This window comes from Anguilla anguilla, chromosome 5 (genome assembly GCF_013347855.1).
Source record: "Anguilla anguilla isolate fAngAng1 chromosome 5, fAngAng1.pri, whole genome shotgun sequence".
Classification (NCBI taxonomy): Eukaryota; Metazoa; Chordata; class Actinopteri; order Anguilliformes; family Anguillidae; genus Anguilla; species Anguilla anguilla.
This window is the reverse complement of record NC_049205.1, coordinates 61,451,702-61,477,169: the sequence shown is the minus strand read 5'-3', so window position 1 is coordinate 61,477,169 and position 25,468 is coordinate 61,451,702. Positions and strand designations below refer to the sequence as shown.

The window sequence follows — 25,468 nt, the reverse complement described above, 5'->3', positions numbered from 1 at the left end:
ACCTACCAGAACAATTACAAAAGAGGCGGTACTGGTGTATAAGAAAGGCAGGAATGTTGTCGTAATATTCTCATAACGTCATTGTTAAAGTGCTTAATGGATGCCCTGACCGGGAAGGCTTGCATATGGGATTTTTTTGTTCATTTTCATCCATTTAAATAGATGGATATCTGTTTCTGACCTGTCCAGGGTTCATTCCTGCCTCTCGCCCAGTGCACGCTGGGATAGGCTCCAGCACCCCCCTGTGACCCTGCCCAGGAATGTGAAGTGGGTATAGATAATGGATTGATGGGAAGATGAATGGATATCTGTTTCTGTACAGAAAGTAGTATTGTGTGCCTTACAATTGTGTTCAAACCTCGCCAGGGTGTACTGCACACGCTGATAACACCCTGGAAATGTGATGTGCGTTTGTGCTCTGTAGAGCACGTGTAATGTTTTTAAACGGTTCTTGTGTGCCACTGTTCACATTTAGCTTATAAACGTACTGTAACTTCTGCTTAAGAGTTCTGCGATTGTGATTTCCCAGAGCGTTCATAAAGCCTCAGCACACAGCTTCTCATCGGGAAAACAAACTGAGGAAGCTCCAGACCCAAGAATCCAAGAAGCATATTTATTATCGTTAATAACAATAAAAAACAAGTTATGAAACGGTTCATAGGTCATTGCACAACATTCCTCTTTACACAGACGATAATCATAGTATAAGTCCACAAAAGGAAAAGAGGAAAGCAAGCAAGAAAGAAAGAAAGAAAGAAAGAGGGGGGGGGGGAAACAAAGGAACAGAAGGAGGAAGGGTTGGGTCATTTTCAAAGAGGTCCAGTTTAGTACATCACATCCATGACTCACTCACACACAGCAGGAAACAGCAAAAACAGCAGCTACGCTTAAATCAATGTTTTTTTTTTTTTTTTGTTCATTTTTTTTTGTTTTGTTAAATTGACCATGCAGATAGATTTATCTCCTCCGGTCCCAGGCAAATCGGTGTTAATCTGCTATAGTACGCATGCCATAACATTCGCATTAGATACAACAACGAAATGCATCAAACTTGGCCAGTATTGGAAAGTAAGTACACAATATATAAAAAAACTTCAAACATATACGCAGTTAACGGCTCGAATTATTTTGGCATCTCAAGTCTTGAAATGTGCTGGAATCCCATCCGTGTTCCAAACTTCATTTAAGTGGCATTTCGTTTTTTAGGCAAACTCACATACCTCAGCTCTTCTTACATACATTTATAATCCACATTGTTCTCAGTACAATACCATTATTACAAAGTAATATTTCAGTTCGCTGGATGCTTCAATGAACATCAATGTAAAAAGGCAAAAAGTCTGGACTCAAGAAACCAGCTCCACCCCAAGCTGCTTCAGTAAACGGGTCCCCATGCTAGCACGCTTATCAAACTCGTTTTCCCGTTCTACGCAACACCGTAGCACGGATAATCCCACAATTTTCCCGACATTTCCGACGCCTACCTAGCCAACCGCACCCGAATCACGTATGGTCCCTCGTGCGAACGCTGACCTCCGGACTTCTCTCACATTTGTAGTATTAAAACACGTTTATACTCAGCTTCATCCTCACAAGTTAAGAACATGTGTTAAATGGTTGATCCCACGTAGTGCTCTCGTTAAGTGCAATCACTTTGTGTCTTTGTTAGCCCCGCCCCCCCTCCCAGACTCCCCCTGGAGAAAAGGGGGCGTGGCCTCAGGACGAGGCAGATTCACCGAGACGCCTCACACTCTGAAAGCGGCTGTTGGTCTCCCAGCCTTCGTTGTCACGACAGCAGCAGGTCCGCGCCGAGTCATAAGGGCTTGTCGATGACCGTGACGCCTGTGGGAAAGACAGCGGCCATTTTGTTTTACGCAGCGGGAACATCGTGGTGGCTCTTTCCGTCCCCGGTCTCTTGCTGGGGTCGTCCTGCGTCAGGGACGTCAAACCCCAGTCCAGGAGGGCCTGCAGTGTCTGCCGGTTTCTGTGCTTTCCTTTCAAACGGCAGATGATATAGGCCTCAGGAGCAAAGGTGAGGGGACCCCTCAGCCAATCAGAGGCTTAAAAATTAGTACTTAGGTGCTGAAAGCAGCAGACACTGCAGGTTCCAGGTCTGGAGTCTGAGATCCCCACCACACGTGAGGTTGACCAGGCTTTAAAATGACTGCGTTGTTGCTGTTCTTGTTTGTGTTAGTGTTAAACAGTTTAACCTACAGGGTCCAAGTTGAACTATGCGGTTGTTCCCTGCACTTGGAACGGTACTTCTCTCTAGGGTTTTCGACACACTTGTTCCTGGTTATGGTAATACATTTTGTTATACGTCGCTCTGGATAAGAGCGTCTGCCAAATGCCTGTAATGTAATGTAAATACATAACAATAATAATCTAGTTCATATGAAATGATGAGAACCTTCAAAAACTCCTCTCTCCGTCTTAACCCGTTCCCTCCTTCTCTCACTCACTCCTCTTCCACTCCCTCCTTCCCCCATGCCCCCTTTCCCCTTCTCTCACTTCCTCCTCCCTCTATCCCCCTCTCCCTATCACTCTACTGTCCACTATGTCCACTTTCTTTCTCTCCTCCTCCCCCCCCCCCCCCCCCCCCCCCCCCCCCACCCTCACCTGCGTAGCTCCTCCCCGTGCTCATGCAGGAGGGCAGTAGGGTCCACTTGTCAGTGCTGGGGTTGTAGAACTCCACAGACGCCAGGTTACAGGAGCCGTCGTCTCCTCCAATCACGTAGAGCAGGTTGCTCACGGCGCACACCCCTGTGGGTTAAAGGGACAGAGGCTGTGATGTTATTCTGTGGTGCTCTTGAACACTAGAGCGAGGAACTTAACTGGAATTACTTCAGTAAATCTCCAGCCATGTACATGATCGCATGTAAAAATGTACGCTGTTTAACAGCATCTTCTAAACTCCAGCTTAAAATGTAAAAGCCAAAACAAAGTAAAAACAGGCGGAGCTGCAATAGTCTATCCGTCAGTCACTGATTTGGGCCAAAGAGAGCAAAACCTTTTGATTGGCCGAAACCAGTCAGTGAGTGATGGCTGACTGCAGTTGGCGGTTTTGGCGGCGCTGCTCACCGGCGTTTCTCCGGCACATGTTCATGTCGGCGACCTGCTTCCAGGTGTTGGTGGCGGGATCGTACACCTCACAGCTCTTCCTCACCAGCGGCCCGTCGTGCCCCCCAACGGCGTACAGCAGCCCTTTCAGCACCCCAACACCTGCACAGGAGAGACCAGCCTGTCAGCACCCCAACACCTGCACAGGAGAGACCAGCCTATCAGCACCCCAACACCTGCACAGGAGAGACCAGTCTGTCAGCACCCCAACACCTGTACAGGAGAGACCAGTCTATCAGCACCCCAACACCTGCACAGGAGAGACCAGCCCTTTCAGCACCCCAACACCTGCACAGGAGAGACCAGCCTGTCAGCACCCCAACACCTGCACAGGAGAGACCAGCCTGTCAGCACCCCAACACCTGCACAGGAGAGACCAGCCTGTCAGCACCCCAACACCTGCACAGGAGAGACCAGCCTATCAACACCCCAACACCTGCACAGGAGAGACAAGACTTTCAGCACCCCAACACCTGTACAGGAGAGACCAGTCTATCAGCACCCCAACACCTGCACAGAAGAGACCAGCCTGTCAGCATCCCAACACCTGCACAGGAGAGACCAGCCTGTCAGCACCCCAACACCTGCACAGGAGAGACCAGCCTGTCAGAACCCCAACACCTGCACAGGAGAGACCAGTCTATCAGCACCCCAACACCTGCACAGGAGAGCATCCCAACACCTGTACAGGAGAGACCAGCCTGTCAGCACCCCAACACCTGCACAGGAGAGACCAGTCTATCAGCACCCCAACACCTGCACAGGAGAGACCAGCCTATCAGTATCCCAACACCTGTACAGGAGAGACAAGACTTTCAGTACCCCAACACCTGTACAGGAGAGACAAGACTTTCAGCACCCCAACACCTGTACAGGAGAGACCAGTCTATCAGCACCCCAACACCTGCACAGGAGAGATCAGCCTATCAGCACCCCAACACCTGCACAGGAGAGACAAGACTTTCAGCACCCCAACACCTGTACAGGAGAGACCAGTCTATCAGCACCCCAACACCTGCACAGGAGAGATCAGCCTATCAGCACCCCAACACCTGCACAGGAGAGACCAGCCTGTCAGCACCCCAACACCTGTACAGGAGAGACAAGACTTTCAGCACCCCAACACCTGTACAGGAGAGACCAGCCTGTCAGCACCCCAACACCTGCACAGGAGAGACTAGCCTGTCAGCACCCCAACACCTGTACAGGAGAGACCAGCCTGTCAGCACCCCAACACCTGTACAGGAGAGACCAGCCTGTCTGCACCACAACACCTGTACAGGAGAGCACCCCAATACCTGCACAGGTGAGCACCCCAACACCTGCACAGGAGAGCACCCCAACACCTGTACCGGAGAGACCAGCCTGTCAGCACCACAACTGATAAATGCAACTGGGTGCTCCCGATCGTGGAGATCAAGGAGGGACCAGCGTGGGAAAAGCAGAAAATAAAAGAAAATGGCGGTGAGAAGCAGCAGCACTGACCGGCGCCGCTGCGTCGCGTGCTCATTTCCGCGATGTAGGTCCACTCGTTGGTGTTGGGGTTGTAAGCCTCCACAGTGCTGAGGCACTGACGTGTGGCCCCATCGTAGCCCCCTACCGCATACAGTATCCCTGAAACACACATCAGACAGGGCTGAGGACCAACACACACACACACACACACACACACATCCCCCTACAGCGTACAGTATCCCTAAAACACACATCAGACAGGGCTGTGAGGACCGTTTCACACACACACACACACACACACACAGGCATATATACACACATACACGCACTCATACACACACACACACACACACACACACACACATACACAAATCCCCCGACCGCGTACAGAATCCCTGAAACACACATCAGACAGCGCTGTGAGGACCAACACACACACACACACACACACACGCATACAGCCACACACACACACACACAAAGCAGCAGGTGGTCGCATGCCATATAAGCTCTGTGGGGATGAGCAGTTCTAGAATAGTCTGAAAAACAACCACAGCTGGCTGACTGCATCGTCCTCTAAAACTTCTTTTGAAACATCTTTCTGTCTCAAATCCCAGAGGAAGGCCTCCTTCAGGCTTCAGGAATTAATTATTGCGACAGAAACCAAGGTCTAATTTTAACTTAATTTTCTGAACAATGATAAAATACCATGTGATGTGTTTTTTTTTGTCAGGACGTTTTTTTTCTTTTTCTTTTTCTACACACCGCAAAAAAAAGTTTTGGTGGCCAGAGCCCCTTACCGGCGACGACTCCGACGCCCACGCTGCTGCGGCGGGTGTTCATGGGCACGATGTGGAACCACTCGTTGGTCTTGGCGTTGTACGCTTCCACCGTCGACAGACCTGCCGGGGTGAAACGAGGCACAGTTCCTGAGCACGGCGTCCGTCGCGCCCGACTACGTCGCATTACCCATTCTCTCCACTAGATGGAACACTTCTTCTTACTGGAACCACATTTTGAATGCTGCGCAGGATGCATCCAATCCCAAGTCCTGGAAAGCCGCGGGGTCTACAGGTTTAGAGGTTTCAGGTTTCATTCAGCTGTCAATTAACCTGTCTTTAGCCAATCAGAGGCTTAAATGAATCATTGGGCCTGAAAAATGCTGACAAACAGTAGACACTAAAACAATCCAGGACTAGAGTTTGACACCTGTGCTATAGTGGAAATTCATTCAAGTTTTAACTGTACTTTATTTAAGACTTTTGTAAGTCACTATGGTTAAAAAAAATTTTAATCGCACCGGACATTCTACAGTAGTAGGACAACTCCCCAACTACCTCCTCCCATCTCTTCTTTCATTCCATTGTACGTTTTAGACAGTAACAGGTTTTGTTGCAAATTCTCAGGGGTCTGCCTTTTCAAATTTAACCGCCATTTCCAGCAATTCCACGGGCATTTTCTTTTCGGCCATTTAAACCAGGTCTGGAGCCGCTCTGGTCAGGCGGTGGCGCTGCTTCCCCAGACAGCAGGAAGCGATGCCAGAGCCGTGAGAAGGGGAAGGCAGGAGAACACGAGCACCGAACGGCGCCCTGGGTACCTGTGCTCCCGTCGAACCCCCCGACGGCGTAGAGGAGCCCGTTGAGCATGGCCGACCCCAGCGTGCTGCGCCGGTCCTGCATGCTGGCCACGCAGGTCCACTGGTCTTTGGCCGGGTCGTACGAGTCCACCGTGCGCACCCTCAGCGACCCGTTGAACCCGCCGATGGCGTAGACCAGGCCCCCCATGTAGACCACACCTGGAACAAGGACAGGACAGGGGTGAGACACGGCGTCCTGCAAAACGCCATGGAGACAGACGTCATGGAGATGCCACGGAGATGCCATGTAGAGAGACGTCATGGTGACACCATGGAGACAGACGTCATGGAGATGTCATGGAGACGACACGGAGAGAGACGTCATGGAGACGCAGTGGAGACGCCATGGAGATCCCATGGGCAAAGACGTCATGGGGACTAATCATGGTCTTCAATCAAGGCCTTAATTAGTAGAATCAGGCGAATAGTGCTGGGCTAAGACAATAACCTGCAGCCACACCAGCCCTAATCATATAAGACCGGACACCCTTGGTCATGACTCATCAGATACTCTGTACACTGTGTTATTAAGACTGAAAGTTCCCAGAAGCCGCAAAATTACGATGTAATGCACCTTCTTAAAGCTCATTAAAGCTGGATATTTGCGCAAGTGCTTCATCAAGGAGGGAGAAACTGTTCCCCTCAAGTCTCGGCTTTTGACCGGGACCGTAAGCGGGGGATTTGGGGAGAGAACTCAAACCTGCTCGGCATCTCCGGGACGGAAGCTCGGCCGCCTGGTACCAGCGCTCCTCCTCGAAGTCGTAGCACTCCACACTGCGGATGGCCTTCGGGGCCTGGCCTCCCACCACAACCATCACCTGCACCAATCAGAACAGAGCATGTCACAAACCCCGCCTCCCACCACAACCATCACCTGCACCAATCAGAACAGAGCAGGTCACAAACCCCGCCTCCCACAGCGCTAGACACTCCCACTGTATGTCCAGCTAATATGTACAGGTGTCAGAAAAAACCTTTAGTTACTGAACGATTTTAAAGGAGTACCATGGTGATTTTCACACTTTCTCGGTTTTATGTGCTATTTGCACAAGAGGCATTGAAGAAACACAATGAGCAAAGTATTAAATATGTCCGTTCTGTATTTTTTGAGAAATATGCGTTTTAAATTCATCGTCTTATTTTCAACCGGTTGAGAAAGTTGTCATTTTGCTACGTCATGAATACAGTAACCACTCCCATTTCCACGCCCCGTAAAGAAATCTGACAGGACACACCGTCCTGCTGTTCAGACAATGCAAATATTTGACTAACGTTAGGTTCACTTATATTAGAGTGCCTTTAGATTATTTCTGGTTATATTCATTTAGCTAGCTAGCTAACGTTAGCTAGCTAGGAGGTTTGCTTTCATAAGGCAATGTTATCGATAACGTTAGCTTGCTAGTTTGTTTTTATGAGGACGTTATAGTTGTGCTTTTATCTTAACTTGGCTAGCTAGATAGCAAAAATTATAATTGGATATAAGTCAACGTCCTTACCATAGCTATCTATCGATACTTGATATACTACTAAGCTAGCTAGCTTGTGAAAATTCAAAGCTAGTCTCCCAAAGAGAGAGCGTATCATGGGGGTAGCTATGGTAACGGGGCACGGTCTGTCAATCATAGCTAACTGACGGTTCTCATTACCACGCCCAGACGGTTCGGGTGAATTTTTATAGTGGGAAATTTAGGCTTAGAAAAATACGTTTTAAAGTACATTGAAATGACTGAAGAATAAAAAAATTATGCACATTTGTTTTGTTGTTGCCTGAAGACAACTGGGAAGTGTCACGTTCAACCACCATGGTACTCCTTTAAATCACACTTTAGGAGACACCCTTGCCCATGGTGATATGCAATGCTTACAAGCTTACATTCTCATTTAATTTAAGTCCATATTTTGAGGGTTTTCCAGATTCTGGTAAATTGCCCTTCACTAAGTGTGCCACACTGAACTCAAAACCAGTTCCTTCCAGGGTAACACAAATTGTCCTCACAACGCTACTGGAATGTCTCGTCAGTGTTATAACATTGGCACTACATGGCAGCAACAGGCTATACCAACGTTCTACCTTGGGTAGGCTGATAGTTCTGTGCCACTCTACCTGGGGTAGGCTGATAGTTCAGTACCGCTCTACCTTGGGCAGGCTGACGGGGGTCCTCATCCTGGTCCGGACCGTCTTCATCAGCGCTCGCTGGTCGGCGGGCAGCAGGTGGTACTTCATCGCTTCGATGAGGTAATCTTTACACGCGCTGCTGTTCTTCACCAGGGTCTCCTCCTCGACCCTCTGGGAAAAGAGACGCAGAAAAATGGCATTCAGACCCAGCGTCTGCAATGAATCGCGTGTAACATCGTCCTCATAAACCACTGCAAGGGCACCTTCTCACTACAGTCTTTTAGTGAAGTATCAGCGAACTTTGAATATTTATTATTCAAAGCTACCATTTACAATTCAAGGGCACTAGCGGACCGACTGAGGGAGAGGGAGGGTGTAAATTCGGCCTATTATGTTTTCCAACACGTCCACAGAAGCCTGGGGACGATTCGGTGAAAAGATGCTTTTCCCCTGTCCATAAGCAACCAAAATTCTGCATATTCAGTTCCTGTTTCCAAAAATCCCTGCTGCAATATGCTACAATTTTCTTTTTTGGGAATTCAGTGTGACGGAACACGAGAACACGCACGCACGTACGCACACACCTGTACCAGGTACTCCCGGGAGAGCAGGGGGAGACGCACGTGCTCCATGAGGCGAGCCATGTGCTCCTGCCGCACGTCCTTGTCGTGGGTTACCCAGGCGATCACGGCCTCGAACACCTGCGCGTCGCAAACACAAACACAAACGATGAACGACTGCCTCCGGCACCTGCGCGACCAATCACAGCTCTGCTCCACCGTCCAGAGCCATCGCTGGATGTAGGCTAACGTGTAGGCTAGCAGAATAACCTTCACCGATTAAAAGGCAAACAATAACAGCCTTACAAGTCCAGCGACCTGCTTTTCCTAGTAAATACGATTGTTAATCAATAGTGGGAATTATGCCCAAGCACCACGCCCAATTTCACCATGCCCCACCCACAAAAGCTTAGGCCACCCACCAATTTCTGTTCCAGGAATGGGCACACCAGATAATAAATGCCATCTTTATGACATAATTGAGCCTTTTCTATTATTATTTTTTTGTTGGTACTGAAAAAGCTCCACACAGGAAAGACTGAAGAAGAGGATTATGGGTGATATGGTCTGGGTTTATACGGGATGGGGGGGATGCCGTACCTTCTCCTCAGATGGGATGGTCAGCTTGTCGCTGGCGATTAGGCTGCACACCTGCTCCATGCCCAGGTTCAGAAACTCCTCACTCAGCACCACCTCTGAAAAGTGCTGCTCTGTGGGGGGGGGGGAGTTACCACATACATGAAAACATGAAAACTTCCTGCAGTCGCTGCACATGATAAACTACCATAGAGACGTCCCTCAGACTCTGTACATGAAACTACCATAGAGACTTCCCTCAGACTCTGTACATGATAAACTACCATAGAGACTTCCCTCAGATACACGATAAACTACCATAGAGACTTCCCTCACACTCTGTACATGTGTAAACAGTACATAGGCCTGAATACTTCAGCAGGCCGCTGTACATTTTGTTAGACGTTCCCCTCTAAAGTGATACATCTGCACCGCGATGCTCAATTCAAACAGACCACACCGCAGGACCACTGCATTGCTTCATCACATCACCACAGTAAAACACCACAAATTACCAAAGAGGCCGGTTCACAGGGCATTTGCAGACTTGCGTCCTTTTCGTGGGCCTGCAGTTTGGGCCGTGCGTATGCTGAGCAGGCTTAGCCGACCCTGAAGGGCCGCAGTCACAGGCATTATGGTGAGAGGCGCGGTGAAATTCTCACGGCAACAGGTACCAGGCTGCCGTCCAATAGCAGCGGCCGACGCCAGGGAAACAGGAACCGGCGCTGTCTGTGGGGTCAGCTGGTTGCCAGGGAAACCCCGAGACGGCAACCGCCTGTTAACTGCGTCCGGCTATCGCCGAGATGCGAGACGTTTCAAAGGGCTTTTCCGGCATCAACGTGTGACCCGTGGAGCATGACCCCTGACCTCTCATGGCTCTTTGAGGTCAACGATGCATTTTCTTTTTTTTCTTTTCTTTTTTGAAGTCGTAGTTCTGTTTTTGAGTCTCTCAAAGAGACACAAATGTTTTATGTAGATTTTTTTTCCCTGAAACGTTAACTGCCTGTAAAATGTTTTTTTTTTTTTTTTTTTTGGGAAAACTGACAAATGAAAGGTTTAAAAGTTTAAAGACTTAACCACTACGCAACACCCCTTTTTTGTTATTTTTAGCTTGGGACAGTCTTATTTTGGAATAAAGCAGAGTGAGCTTTGGGTTTCAGCTCTGTCTGTCTGCAGTGCTGAACACCAGCAGCGATCGACAGAAGCACCGGATGAAAGACGCAGAGTCGTGTTTTTTGCCGAGTTCACACAGTTTCGCTCTCAGCGTACGGACTGGAGAAGAGCGCAGCGCGGCCCGGACCAGCCCGAAACCCACGCCGTCAACCCCGCTCGATCCCCGCCCACGCTCTGTGCTGACCTCACCTCCTAGAACCTTCTCCTACACCCCCCCGCCCCCCCCCTCCCCACGGCGTTTTTACGGTTCCCTCATTACGACCCGCCCGTCCTCTGTGACCCCCCTTTTGATCTCCGCGTCCCACTTCCACTCAGACTACGCCGGACGCGCCCATTAGCCCGCCACCGCCCGACGCTAACGTGCATCTGCGGTGACCCCACGTCCGGCCGCCCACGCCGTTCAGCGCAGTCACCAGCGCAGTCACGCTGCGAGTGCGGTCCCACGGGCAGGAGTCCTGCAATAACACACTTCCTGTTTAATAAGGCTCAATGCCTGGGGTCACAGGGTGATTAAGGAACACACTGCTCGAGTACATATATCTAAAGGAGCGCAGCATGCACTAAAGAGGACAAGAGACATTAATATCAGCCCCATGCTCTAGATAAGGAAACTCTACTGGAATAAAACCCAGCGCTGAATCTCGCTGTCTGGCCTGTTCTGTCATCTGAATGTTTCAGCCTGTTCAGAAATTCTTCACTGCTCCCCAAAAAACCTCTGCACCCAAAAGCCACACAAGACAGAGATCAGCAGTCACTCTTATTTCTGTTTTGTTATACCATTATCTATAAAAGCTTTACTTAAGCAAGCAAAACATTCACTTTTGTTTAAAGTTTGCTAAGCAGGACAAATAAAAGCTGACAGAGAGGAGTACAGTGATGCTGCAGTTCTTCAAAGACTCCAGACAGCGCTGAAGGCATCAGAGCTGTGGCTCTTACCTGCGCAGGTGTAGATCTATCCCAGCAGGCCGTGCAAGGGGCTCTTACCTGCGAAGGTGTTGGCTTGTCCCAGCAGGCTGTGCACGTGGGTCTTACCTGTGGAGGTACTGATCTATCCCAACAGGCTGTGCGTGAGGTGCTTACCTGCGAAGGTGTTGGCCTGGCCCAGCAGGCTGTGGCTCATACCTGTGGAGGTATAGATCTATCCCAGCAGGCCGTGCGCGAGGCTCTTACCTGCGAAGGTGTTGGCCTGCCCCAGCAGCTGGCTGCAGGCGTGCATGTCGGCGAAGGCGCGGATGCCCAGGCAGTTTGTGGGGTGCAGCTGGGAGCTGAGGAACTCACAGCAGGCCTGCTTCACATCCTGCAGCTGGAGCAGCCCTGCAGCCGGGAGCAGCACCTGCGCAAACACAATCACATACTGTAAACATACATACACACACACACACACACACACACACACACGCACCCTGCAGCTGGAGCAGCCCTGCGGCCGGCAGCAGCACCTGAGGAAACACACACACACAGAACATATACATTTATATATGTACACACACACACACACGCACTGTATATATACATATATATATACACACACACACAGTATATATACATATATATACACACACACTGTATATATACATATATATACACACACACACACAGTATATATACATATATATACACACACACTGTATATATACATATATATATATATATACACACACACACTGTATATATGCATATATATACATATATACACACACACACTGTATACGTACATATATATACACACACACACATTGTATATACACATATATATATATAGACACACACACACACTGTATATTTATACATATATACACACAAATACTGTATATATAAATGTATAAATACACACACACACACACTCTATAAATATATCTACGTATACACACACACGCACACACACACATGCACGCACACATGCTCACATACTCACACACACAGAGTGAAAAACACACCCACATTCAGGATTTAAAGCAGGACAAATAATCTATTAAACTATTTGATTAATCAGATAATAAAACACGGATTTACTAATATGTCTAATATATGCACATATTCACAGACAAAATGGAAGCGTTAAACAATACACAAGAAACCCCATCTCCGACTTATTGTGCAGTCATATAGCGTATGTTTTCATTTTTTCTATGAAGAAATACTTGTTAACACTGAAACTAAACTGAACAAGATGTGTTAAACTGCCAATTTCTTTCCATGGACTTAATTTTCTCATCTTCTCCAAAGCAGTTTCCCATTATATTATACACCACTTTGCTGCCATTTACAGTTTACACACTACTATTCCTATAAATACACACCAAATACAGTGTCACAACAAAGCGTAAAATGAATACTAACATGTCACATTCCCACTTTAAAGGTACACTGGCAATGAAAAAGGGGCACCAGTTTGTTAGCAGAGACACGAGCTGAAAAAGGATGCTGAAAAATCAAAGAAAATATATTTTAATATATTCACTCACACGTCTCCGTGTGTGACAGATCTTGACTCCCACGCACGCAGAAAACGCACGGACACAGACAGGACGAGATTTCTGGACCAGGACTTTGAATTTTTTTTTTTTTCTCCCAGCAACAACTGCTGGAGAGGAGGGGTAGACACTGCCAAGTGCTGCTCGTACGCACAGAAGAGAGCGCCAATCTGTCCTCTCGTTCCCAACGCTCAGGGGACGCGGCGAAAATGGCGCATCATCGACCAGAACGTGAGCGCGTTACTTCAGCTCGGATAAAGACCGCTCGGTCCCGCGAAAAGACGCTCGGGACGGTCCTCTGAGGAGCGGGACCCCAGGGGGAGGCCGCGGAGGTGAACCGCAGTTAGAAATCCGTCTCCGTTTTGGAAGTGTGCTCGACGCGGTTACCTTAAATAGTTTCGCCATCAATAAATGTGGAGCGTCTGCCAGCCCTGTGCAATAAATATCCGCATTTTTTAATAGTTACATTACACATAAACAACCAGAGAAAACCTCTAATATCACTATGACCAATAGCAATATCAAGGATGTTGCAGTGGGGATTATAAATACGTTTGATTTTGTTGTTTAAAAAAAAAAAAGAATTATCTTGGAACAGGCTGTTTTGCTGTGCCAGCTGAAATCCATCCAGATGCCCTCTGCGCCGCGGAATGCTGGGTCACCACGGCGACTGCCAGCGGAGCGGGTCACCGCGGCGACGGTGGCTCGGCATTATGACCGCTGAGTGGCCAGCCGGGCGGGGGTTAGATTAATCGCGCGGGAGCAGCGTGCCGCTGACCCGCTCACTCTCAAGGAGAGTCACCGCCTCTTTGATCGAAACCCGTCTCACGTGGCCGTTCTAAATTTAGGAGCGCACGCCCATTGTTCAACCGTTGCGTCCTCTCTTTAATCATCGTCTCACACTGGGTCTCCAGAGAGAGGGAGAGAGAGAGACAGAGTGAGAGAGAGAGAGAGCGAGAGACAGTGAGTGTGTGTGAGAGAGAGAGAGAGAGAGCGAGAGAGAGCGAGAGACAGTGAGTGTGTGTGAGAGAGAGAGAGAGAGAGAGAGAGAGAGAGAGAGAGAGAGTGAGTGTGTGTGTGTGTGAGAGAGAGAGAGTGTGTGTGAGAGAGAGAGAGAGAGAGAGAGAGAGCGAGAGACAGTGAGTGTGTGTGTGAGAGAGAGAGAGAGAGCGAGAGAGAGCGAGTGTGTGTGTGAGAGAGAGAGAGAGAGAGAGAGAGAGAGCGAGAGTGTGTGTGTGTGTGTGTGTGTGTGAGAGAGAGCCAGAGAGAGAGAGAGAGGGCCAGAGAAAGATTTTGAGACAGAGAGGGAAAGAGAGAGAGTATGTGAGAGAAAGAGCGAGAGAGAGAGAGCCAGAGAAAGAGAGAGTGTGTGAAAGTGTGCGTAAGAAAGAAAGAGAGAGAGAGAGAGAGAGAGAGAGAGACAGAGAAAGATGGAGTCTCCAGGGACACAGCTCAGCACAGCGGGACACTGTCTACTTTAGGTTCTGCAAGCCCTGTCCCGACAGCCCAACTCCCACAATGCACTGTGTGCAAGCGTCAATTATGACCAAACGCACGCGGCACACACAGCCTACAGGTCTAAAAACGGGATGGGATTTTCTGCGCTGGTTCAATAGCTTTTTTAAAGACCTGACACAATCATTTTTTTTCCTGCAAGTGTTCATTAGGTTCATTAAGAAAAAAAACTATACTTACATTTTCCAATTTCAAAAACAGGAGAATAAGAATGATGCAAAGTAAGCCATGTGTAAACACAAGAGCCGGAGATCTGGTGCACTGTGTCTGTTTTGTTATGGATATCTACTTCACGTTCACTTACTGTACGACTAAAAACACACTAAACAGCACACTGCTGATTGGTTAAAACATAAATGGCCGTGACTTATCCAGGAAGCATGCTCTCCATAACAACCAATACCAGATCTGCCATTAGTGGGCAGTAAAAGAACTTGGTTGCTTCCAGAATAAAGAGTAAAAAATAAAATCTCTCAATATCATCTTGGGGGATACCTGGCACCTCCTCCATGGGCACCTGCTTGGGGTATTACACATCCTTACATTTATTTTTCTACATTTGAGGGAAAAAATGAAGATAATTCATGTGTTGTAATTAACAGCTGTTAACAGTTAAACATTGCGCTTCTAACACCGAATTTGCAATCGGTCTGGTTTATGGAGGGCAGGATATAACTCAAATTAATATTTTGTCTAGGAACAAAAATCACATTAAAATCACATTATCTCATAAAATTTTAAATAAGCAATTAAAAACATTTCTATAAACCCTCTGAAGAGTAGGTTTTTTTTATAATGTTTAAAAAAAAATTCTAAGTCAGTGTTCTAGAACTCCATTTCTTTCAATCACCAGTAGTGATCATTACATCTCATTAGAATGCTCAGTTAAGAACATTCTAAATCACATGTTTGTGATGTCACACCTTCAAGGGTTAAACAAATGCCCTGATATTTAAGCATCTGCCCATATGAGCAATCAGGCTAAAACTAAAGAGCAGCATTAATCATAAAATTGATTGGACATGACAGCCAAAGGCCCCATACTTCATCACGCACCCAAGGAGTGTTGGGTACAACTCCCACAGCTAACATTTCCATTCCACCCACCGCGGAGTGGTGGTCAAATCCGCACCATCTGTCCCGTGAATGTGTGAGGGGAAGGGGGCGGCTCGCTGGGTAAGACTACAGCTTTGACTCCAACATGCTTTCCTTCCCCACACATGGCCACGTTTCTCTCACGTGTAAGTCCATTTAATTTGGTTTTATTAACTGGACTTACCCTCGCCAAGTAATTTTTGTAATTTCATCTTAAGTTATTCATTTTTACCCTAAAATTTTGGCATCTCCAATACCACCTGAATTTGGAATGTCCGATTATGCACAAGTGTGCTCATGTATGCCCTCGCTGCTGAACTGCTTTTTTTCACACCACAGCTGCAAGCAGCGCATACGAGTACGCAGAGTCACAGGTAATAAACACTACTATTCCCACCAACCAAATCCCTCCCACTTGTCTCTAAGGGTGAAACAAGACAAAATTTCACACAGTAACAGAACTGTTCTGTCGAAGGTAAGGTTAAACCGTTTTTGGTGCATTGTGTGAATCACTCTCCTTATCTGATAGTAGCCTTAGTTAGCAATACGGCTAACGCAAACAGGATCACAAAATGATAAAGACGGAAAGTCAAAACAAATCATATCATCACTGAAATAAATACCATCAGTAATGCGATATCGCGAGCGACGTTTTTACCCCCCACCCCTCCCTTTTTCAAACCAAAGTGCAGCAATCCTCATTACAATTTATGAGGACCTGTTACCACGGTCGCCATGGAAACAAAGGAGACAAAGCAAAGCGCGAGTCGGCGAAATCGCGGAGAGCGCGGCGAGGGGAACGCGGGTTCCAATGGCGTTCCCTCATCCAACATTTAGCGCTCCCGCTCCTGTCACACGCGCATCACAACCGCCGTCGTGAAGGGAGCTTCGTGTTCCCACACAGCTCGCTAACGAAATCTGGTGATGAGCAAACGTGATTTCACAAGGGCTAGCCGGAGCGGCTCTCTGCACAATGAACATCTGCAAACATGCCTTCCTGAACCGAAGCCTGAAATTAATCTGAATTTCTTTTCAGAAGTCTATCGATACGCATGATGAACACACGGTCTGCGGACAGTGTACAGCAGAACGCAGAGCCTCCATTTACGGACAACAATGCCCTTTCCCTGGGTTTCTGAAATGCAGTCGACCCTGGTTGGCCTTGTAGCGCACTTCAATGGAGCAGCGAGGGATGGTGTGACCGTGGCGACAGACACTACAATACATTAAATCACAGGCAATTAGCAGATGCTCGTATCCAGGGCGACACGCACAACTTTTTACATTATTACACACAATCCGTTTACACGGCTGAATACATACTGAAGCAATGCAAGTTAAGCACTTTGCTGAAGGACACAGTGGCACAGTCCTTCCTGGGAACCGTCCTGAAGGTTTTTCACTCCAATCCTCATAAAGCACACCGCATTCAGCAGCTAGACAGCTGCTAATTGGTAGAATGAGGCGTGGTCTGTTAGGGTCGGGATGAAAACCTACAGGATGGTAGATCTCCAGGAGCAGGGTTGGGCGGGCCCGCTGTAGCTGTTTTAATGTTTGGTTGCCCAGTGTTGCTGATAAATGAGGGATGCTTTGTTAGGGTTTGGGTGAAAACCCTACAGGACGGTAGACCTCCAGGAACAGGTTTGGGGACCACTGTGGGGCGGTGCGTCGGTCAGGTGACCTCACCTGCACGTTCTCCTCGGTGACCTGGATCTCGGCCGTGTAGACGTAGTCGATGAGCGTCCCGAGCGTCCAGCCGTCCATCTCTTTGATCCGGACCCGCTTGGCCCTGCTCTCGCTCATCTCCCCTGTGAGAGCACAACAGCGTCACACACACACACACACACACACACACACACACACACACACACATATATATACACATATACACACACGCTCATCTCCCATGTGAGAGCACAACAGCGTCACACACACACACACACACACACACACACACACACATATATATACACATATACACACACGCTCATCTCCCCTGTGAGAGCACAACAGCGTCACACACACACACACACATATATATATACACACACACACACATATATATACACATATACACACACGCTCATCTCCCCTGAGAGCACAACAGCGTCACACACACACACACACATATATATATACACACACACACACATATATATACACATATACACACACGCTCATCTCCCCTGAGAGAGCACAACAGCGTCACACACACACACACACACATATATACACACACACACATATATACACTCATCTCCCCTGAGAGAGCACAACAGCGTCACACACACACACACACATATATACACACACACACACACATATACACTCATCTCCCCTGAGAGAGCACAACAGCGTCACACACACACACACACACATATATATACACACACATACACACACACACATATACACACACACACACACACACACACACATATACACTCATCTCCCCTGAGAGAGCACAACAGCGTCACACACACGTACACACAGACACATATATATATATTCACACACATACACACACATATATATACACACACACATACACACACACATATATACGCACATGCTCATCTCCCATGTGAGAGCACAACAGCGTCACACACACACACACACACACACACACACACACACACATATATACACACACATACACATATACACACGCTCATCTCCCCTGTGAGAACGCAACACACACGCACACATACACACACACACACGCACGCACACTCACACGCACACTCACACATACGCACACTCACACACACACACACACACTCACACGCACACGCACACTCACACACATACACACAGACAGACACACACACACACACACACACACTCACACACACTCACACACGCACACTCACACACACACACACACACACACTCACACACAGACCTGTAAACATGGCGTGGAAGTAGGGGCTCCCAGCCGCCAGCACCACCCTGTGAGCAGTTATCTCCACATCCTCTGCCACGATGGTCACGTCACACAGGAGGTTCTGACTGCCAGAGCGAGACAGGACATCAACACCATCATCATCCTTTTTTTAAAACATGGCAATAGGTCAGGGGTGCACAACACGGGCTGATCCGTTTCAGGATTTTGCGCCAACTTCTGCCCTTAATTAGGCCTATTTAATTAGCAGAATCTTACCTTGAGCTGACATTTGTATGACAGCCGCAGATTGCAAGTGCATCCAAAAGATTTCACTGCGCTCAAGTACACGAGTGAACAAGTGTAGGTTATAGAGCTGTCAGAAAACTAAAGCTGAGGCAATTGGATGGAACAAAAACCAGCACACAGACCAGCCCTCCTGGACCGCAGTTGTGCACCCCTGCAATAGGTCTTAAAAAAGGCACAACTTAGACAACAAGGTCGAACAGAATAGAATTAAGTCACATTATTTTTAAAAAATACATTTCCAGCCATGTGAACAGAGGATATGTAAAATGTGCAGTCCTCTCGGTAAGGGCAATACATAATGCAAGCCCGTATTAAATTATGTGATACTTACACTGCCGAATTAGTGGCTCTGACTGATAAGGGGTTTGTGTGTATTTCAGAGCGAGGCGAACCTAAAGGGGACAATCATCCAGCTCTGGTTCAGAGGCTGTCAGACAGGAAGTACCTCTGTCACGAGCAGCGAAGGTCTGAAGGACCAATCACGTTAGCAAGAAAATCCCCATCAGGACCAACCTACTGCAGCCCACGCCCCTGGGGTTGAAGTGGGTCATTTCACAGGTGTTCCCTGGAAAAGGCTCTGTTGCTCGGAGACGGAGCACATGACTAATGAACAGGTGGAAACGCCGCCCCCGGGAACGTGCAGGCCGCGCCGTGTGTTTCCCCAGCTTTATCTAACCCGCACACAGCCTCGTTCTGCCACACCTGTCCTGGGCCTGAGAATGCTGACCCGGCACAATCCAAAAACACATTCAGCCATTTCCAGCGCTAATGACAGAGCGGGCATAATTAAGCTGGGTACAACACCGACACAGTAGCCTTAGATTTTGCAGCATACGTGGCCATATGTGGTTCAGTATAACCGCCATTCAATTTAGCCTTCATGTTGACGGTTGTGTTTTCCCTTATGTAAAGGTGGCGGGTTAGGCAGCAATCTAATCTAAAATTTCACTTCACGCCTTCCCCCCCCCCCCCCGGAGTAGCCGGAAAAAAAAAGATATTAAAAATTCTACTTACTTGAAACTACAGGCTCACTTGCGCAAAAGGATATATTTTAAAAGCCTTCATTGTAGCGGCATATCTGCTGATATTAGCCTAAGTTTAAAAAAAACTGACCGGTTTTGACCTCACTGGGTCTACACCCTGATGAAGACTATGCGAGGTCAAAAACGGCCAGTTTTTAACTTAATACCAGCAGATATGGCTCTACAATACAGGCTTGTAAAATATTTCCTACTGTGCGAGTGTGCCTCAAGTTTCCAGTAAGTGGAATCTTTTTTCGCCTGCTCCTGCTGTAACTCCGTAAGCACCCTGCCTTCAAGAGCACCTGGGTTCGAGTTAGCCTACCTGGCGTCTACCTAAAAAAATTTTTTTTTGGCAGCACTCTACCTCCCCTCCTGTTGAGAATGTTTCCTCCCTATTTAAAGGCGATTTGGCCTGAATCTGACCGACTGTTACCCTGGCAGCGGGATTCGGCCCCGCGAGAGGGCCGTCTGGTAAGTGGGCATTCCGCGTTGGCGCGGAAACGCAAACGCAAACGCAAACGCAAGCGGACGTACGGACGGACGCACGCTGACCTGCGCAGCTCGTTCATGACCTTGAAGGCCTTCTTCATGTGGCGCGGGTTGACGGTGACGGGGCACTGCTTCTCCGACACGTCGTCCTTCAGCTCGTGGGGCTTGTGTTGGCAGAGCTTGGTGCATCTGTGGGCGAGGGCAGACGAGACCGGGCGTGACGCAGAGGCACCCGGAGAGCTGCGCCTTCCGCCGCGTCAATCATCCCGGTCACAGTCTCCGGCACGACGAGGGACCGTCAGCATTTGTGTGCCGACTTGAATTGTGACAAAAAAAGCCTTTCTATTTGGGACATTTTATTAGGAAGGTGAGCTGCGCAATTACTGTACAGCAGCTTCTACCCACAACAAATGTATTTGTACATTTATTTTATATTTCTTCTCTTTTACGTAGCCTACTTATTTTACAGAGTCAGTGTTTATCTTTTTAACAAAGTTAAGTTAGTTATAGCTAAAGGCAGACAACATTTCTGGTGACAATAGAGAGAGAGAGAGAGAGACCTTATCATTCCCCTGTCTGTTCCATGCTATATTACGCACTTGCATAGGCAAATATTTACTGAAGAATCTCCACCTCAATCTATAGGACAACAACAGGGCTCCACCTCCATAGACATGCATATTTAATTAGACAGGTGAGCACACCTTCAGCTAACCTACTAGCCTATAAGCTTGTGAAGTCCCGGAAGTAAGCCTGTACTGCGCATGCTGAGGGAAAAGCATTGGAGCTCCCTTTAAAGTGAATGGGTTATATCAGGCTTTGGAAGGCAGAGTAAAACTTCCCCGACTGCATTCTGAAACGCGATTAACGATCGTTAGCCTACATTTCATATGAAAAGCAGATTGTGAAAATATGTCATATGTAGGCCTAATACAATATGTACGTTCTAATACATATTTTCCCAAAACTTCAGGACCAAAACAACCAATACACAAACTGCTACACATATTGACATTTATGATCACAAAAAATGACTGATGAGGTTTTCTTTGGTACTGTAGTTAAATCACCTTTATTTTCACCATTCCCCATCAATGAGCCGCAAGCTTTTTCGCCCTAAAGATGGGCAGGCGGGGTAGTTTCCCCTTCCCAGACATCACCGCCTGACCCCTCCTACCCTCTCCAGACACTATGTACACTCTATGCTCCACCCCCTGGTCACAGGGCACAGGTGCCTACTGCCACAAAGCTGCGAAGATCATGAAGCTCAAACAGTAGCCAAGATCTTCAACGTCATACATTTCTTCCATATTCACAAATAACTCCACTTCCTCCAAAAAAAGTCACTTACACATTCAGTTTACACCCGTGCTCTCAATCAAAATCAAAGCACAATAATCGTTCGAATAAAAATCACTGGCCAAGTACGAAAGCACATACAAGCGTTTATGTAAAAACATAGATAAATATTTTTTAATTTAGCCTATTACATAGGTTATGTATTAAATACCTTTAGGTATCAAAACTACATAAACAATGTCATACAAACTGAAACCCACAACATAACATCATTCAATCACAGGAAATATCACTTCACACATACTCATATTGCTTCTGCTCAAGTGAATGTAGATCAGACAAAACGAAAAATAAAGCAAGGCAAGTTTGTTAATGTGGAAGTGGAAACGCGTTACATCCTGTCAGGCAAAACCAACACATACTTGACCCTTCAAGGAAAAAACGTGAAACCATCCACTTTAAACTGCAGCCTCCAAATCTGTTCACACGTCACACTGGCTGCACTGAAATGGGAACCGCTTTCATACACAACACTGCCTATTATTACCTCACACTCAGACGTTGAAACATAAGAACACATTATGTACCACTGCCTGCAGAAACAAACACCCTATTCCACAGCCAACAAATCTAATTTTACACACAAACTGAATTTAATGCAAATATTCCATACAGAACAGAAATACAAGTGACACGGTACTCTAAATAAAGGGTTTTCACTGGCACAAATGTGGGTCTATTATTGCAGCCTTGCTAGTGCAGAAGTACAGACAAATTAACACAAGAACATTTTTTTAAAACCAAAACTGCCATTCCCTACACCACTTTTTAAAAAATGTTCAAAATTAGATTCAAAGTGTGTGGTTAAAAATATTTTTTTAATCAGTAGTGGAAGACTGAGAAGATAAGAATGTGTCAGAACCTGCCATTAAGACTTTCCCGGAAATGTAATGAATCCCATTTTAGAGAATTTGGTTGCCAAGTTACACAGCTTGGAAGGTTCTAGTGACCTATTCTGATGAGTTACATTCACAGTGACCGTGGACCTATTTTTTTCTACGTGGGCAAAAAGGGAAATGAGAAATATCTTTTTTTCAAATGGAGGGAAACAAATGGTGAACAGGGAAATGTGCTTCAGTGTCACTGTAGAGATGTAAACCAAATTAAGCAATAAATAAATAATAAATAAATTCTGCCATCCATTGGAAACCTAGCCTACAACTTATCCAGTTCTGCTGGCCTTCTTGTATGAAAGTAATCAGGCATCTGGCTGTTTGGCAACAAACCCAAAGAGAGGGACTTAAATCACATACTAACAGTCCTAATTAGATTAAACATAAGGCACGAAAATAGCTGGCAGAAACTCAGCTACTAAAGGGTGAATGGTGAATCCATATGAAGAAAATTTGATGTTATTTACCAGTCTCTATATATATTTAAAGTATAAAAAGAACACTAAGGAACCAACGTGGTTAACTGGATTCACTGGGGGATCTCCCAACTGTCCATCTGTCCAGGCAGAGTCAAATGTCAGCACATATTGCACCTTCTTAGTTTTACATTTTAGGGGAAAATATGTGCAGCAGAAAGGACTCTTCTGAGGACAAATTATAAGTCAGCGATGCATATGACGCTTCCTGTTCAAAGTAAGACAGAAAGGCGTCAGGCTGTAGTAGCGCACCTATTAGTGTCTCACCAACGTTAAAACACCTGAGACAAAGCAAACGATTCATTCAATGCAAAAAAAATGTTCTATGATGCAGTTATCAGAGCGGCTCCCAACACTGAGGTGTGACAAAGGACAACACGCGGACGAGGACACGGACACACACACACACACACACACACTGAGGCACTGTACGTTACAGTGTTATCTGCATGCTAGGTCTTCCGAATGTCGATCACATCTCGCCACACTGCCGTGGTCGAATCATAAAAAAGCACATGTCGGTTTTCACAAGGGTGATTAGCTGGCTAATGTTTCAATAAGCAATGCATACAGTGCTTCCACGACTGCATAAACTTAACATACATTAAATGTAATAAACGTGAAGCCTTGGAGACATTTCCGATTCCCTCGACACAGACATGCTAGCTAGATATGCATTTATAGCGAACTTGTAGACTAAAAGACAAATATGACAGTTGTAAGAAAACATGGTACTGACTCCTCAACGTGTAAAGCAGCTGTGATTGCAACACAATCTATTGCATTACTACAAGAAGAAGAATACAGTTTTTTTCAGACGGTCAAATCAAAATCAGAACAAAATCGTAATGGTCAACAACGAAATACACTGTTCGGACTAAATGTCTATACTGGTAATCGCAAAGACTGATGGCTAACTCCTGACAAGCAATAGGGCACCCAGCAAGGCTGCAACACTACGCATAATTTACACATCAAACCCAAACCATCCAGGTCCAAACTGAACGACTATTGATGCATGCTCATGAAAAGAAAAACGAACAGGTCAGTAGCCTATAGAAGTAACCAAGAGCATCAAGGCCACTGCATTGTAAACAGCTAGCTGGTTAGCTTGGCAATAGCCTAAACTTTGCAGTTTGTCCATCTATTACCGAGCATTGTTGTATCTTAGCGAGCAGCATTCTGTTCACGTTAGTAGGACATGAATACAAGCAGCAGCACTATTGCCCAATACCAAAACAGTCACCACCACGCCATTCGCTTACATTGGGTTTATTTCCATTGTGTCGCCTCTTTTCAGACCGTGGAAACTGAACGCAGCGGCTTGCACCATTCCATCTCAGAACTGGGTCTTTTTTAAACAGAGAAATGCACACCCAGGTTTTTGTGCCGATGATACGGGTTCCAATCCATTTGGACAGCCACCTCCTAATTCTGCTTCATTGTCGGAAACGGTGACTAGTATTGGTGTGTCATTCAATCTGTTGTAAATTCAGTGTTCGGCATGGGATTTTTCCTCAGCTAGCTCAGCTAAATTAGCTAAGTGATATTCCGTTTTCGAGCACTGCGGCACAGCCCTATAAGTGAATTTCGCTAAGAAATAAATGTACCAAACGATTTGGATATATTCCTTTCCCAAATCGGTCGGTGAACCAGGATACCTGTTATTTTCCCCTGATTGGAATATATAAACAAGGACTGCGAACTGCAAAGACCTTCTTTCAACAGCGCGGACACCCGAAGAGAAAATAGTAGCTCCCTCTGGTTGTGGAAGACTAATGCAACTTTTGGCAACAGCGAGCATTCTTGGCTCACAAATTATTAAGCAAATTAACTCAAAACTATAAATGCAAAGGTTAATATACTGCACTATTTACGAAATACTCATTATCCGTTGCACGTTAAAAAAGAAGTCATGAGTATGCTAGGTGATTAAATCGAGACCGTTAGCTAGCTGTATGAACTTCGCTAAACCTTAATGGCTAAACCCAGGATATGCTCAATGATTTAGATCTATGTGATCCTGTTGTTGTCCTAACTAATATTCAAATAAATAATTTATTTGAAATGATGAAAATATTGAGTTGAGTCTATGTCCCAGATGTAGGCATATATTTTTATTTCGACCATTATTTATTTATTTATTATACGATATGTTTCCTATAATTAAAAATTCGTTCAATTCTGTGAGCTGTGAACTGGTAGTTATGAGCTGTTGTGTGAATTGTATGTATTATACGTGTTGATGACCTCTGCACTTCTTAATGTGGCGATCACAAATGGCAACTGACTGATTTTTTACTTTACTCTCTTGAC

The 25,468-nt window shown here is 46.6% G+C and overlaps 1 protein-coding gene across 2 annotated transcripts; it reads right to left on the bottom strand.

Moving 5' to 3' along the window:
- Positions 1 to 599: 599 nt before the first annotated feature.
- Positions 600 to 24,934, bottom strand: klhl2 (kelch-like family member 2). 2 transcript variants are annotated; one of them, XM_035419840.1, is made up of 15 exons: positions 24,418 to 24,928; positions 20,488 to 20,613; positions 18,626 to 18,732; positions 17,407 to 17,528; positions 11,807 to 11,969; positions 9,488 to 9,597; positions 8,912 to 9,028; positions 8,349 to 8,498; positions 6,912 to 7,029; positions 6,173 to 6,370; positions 5,376 to 5,477; positions 4,606 to 4,734; positions 3,082 to 3,222; positions 2,620 to 2,763; positions 600 to 1,842 (listed from the first exon to the last, which is right to left on the bottom strand). In XM_035419840.1, the coding sequence occupies exons 1-15, from the start codon at positions 24,483 to 24,485 to the stop codon at positions 1,814 to 1,816; spliced, it is 1,824 nt and encodes a 607-aa protein (XP_035275731.1). In that variant the 5' UTR covers positions 24,486 to 24,928; the 3' UTR covers positions 600 to 1,813. The 2 variants fall into 2 exon arrangements, with proteins under 2 accessions (XP_035275731.1, XP_035275732.1); XM_035419841.1 differs by lacking the exons at positions 600 to 1,842; positions 2,620 to 2,763; positions 3,082 to 3,222 and adding an exon at positions 4,143 to 4,246 and having other exon boundaries at positions 24,418 to 24,934.
- Between the last annotated feature and the right edge of the window lie 534 nt (positions 24,935 to 25,468).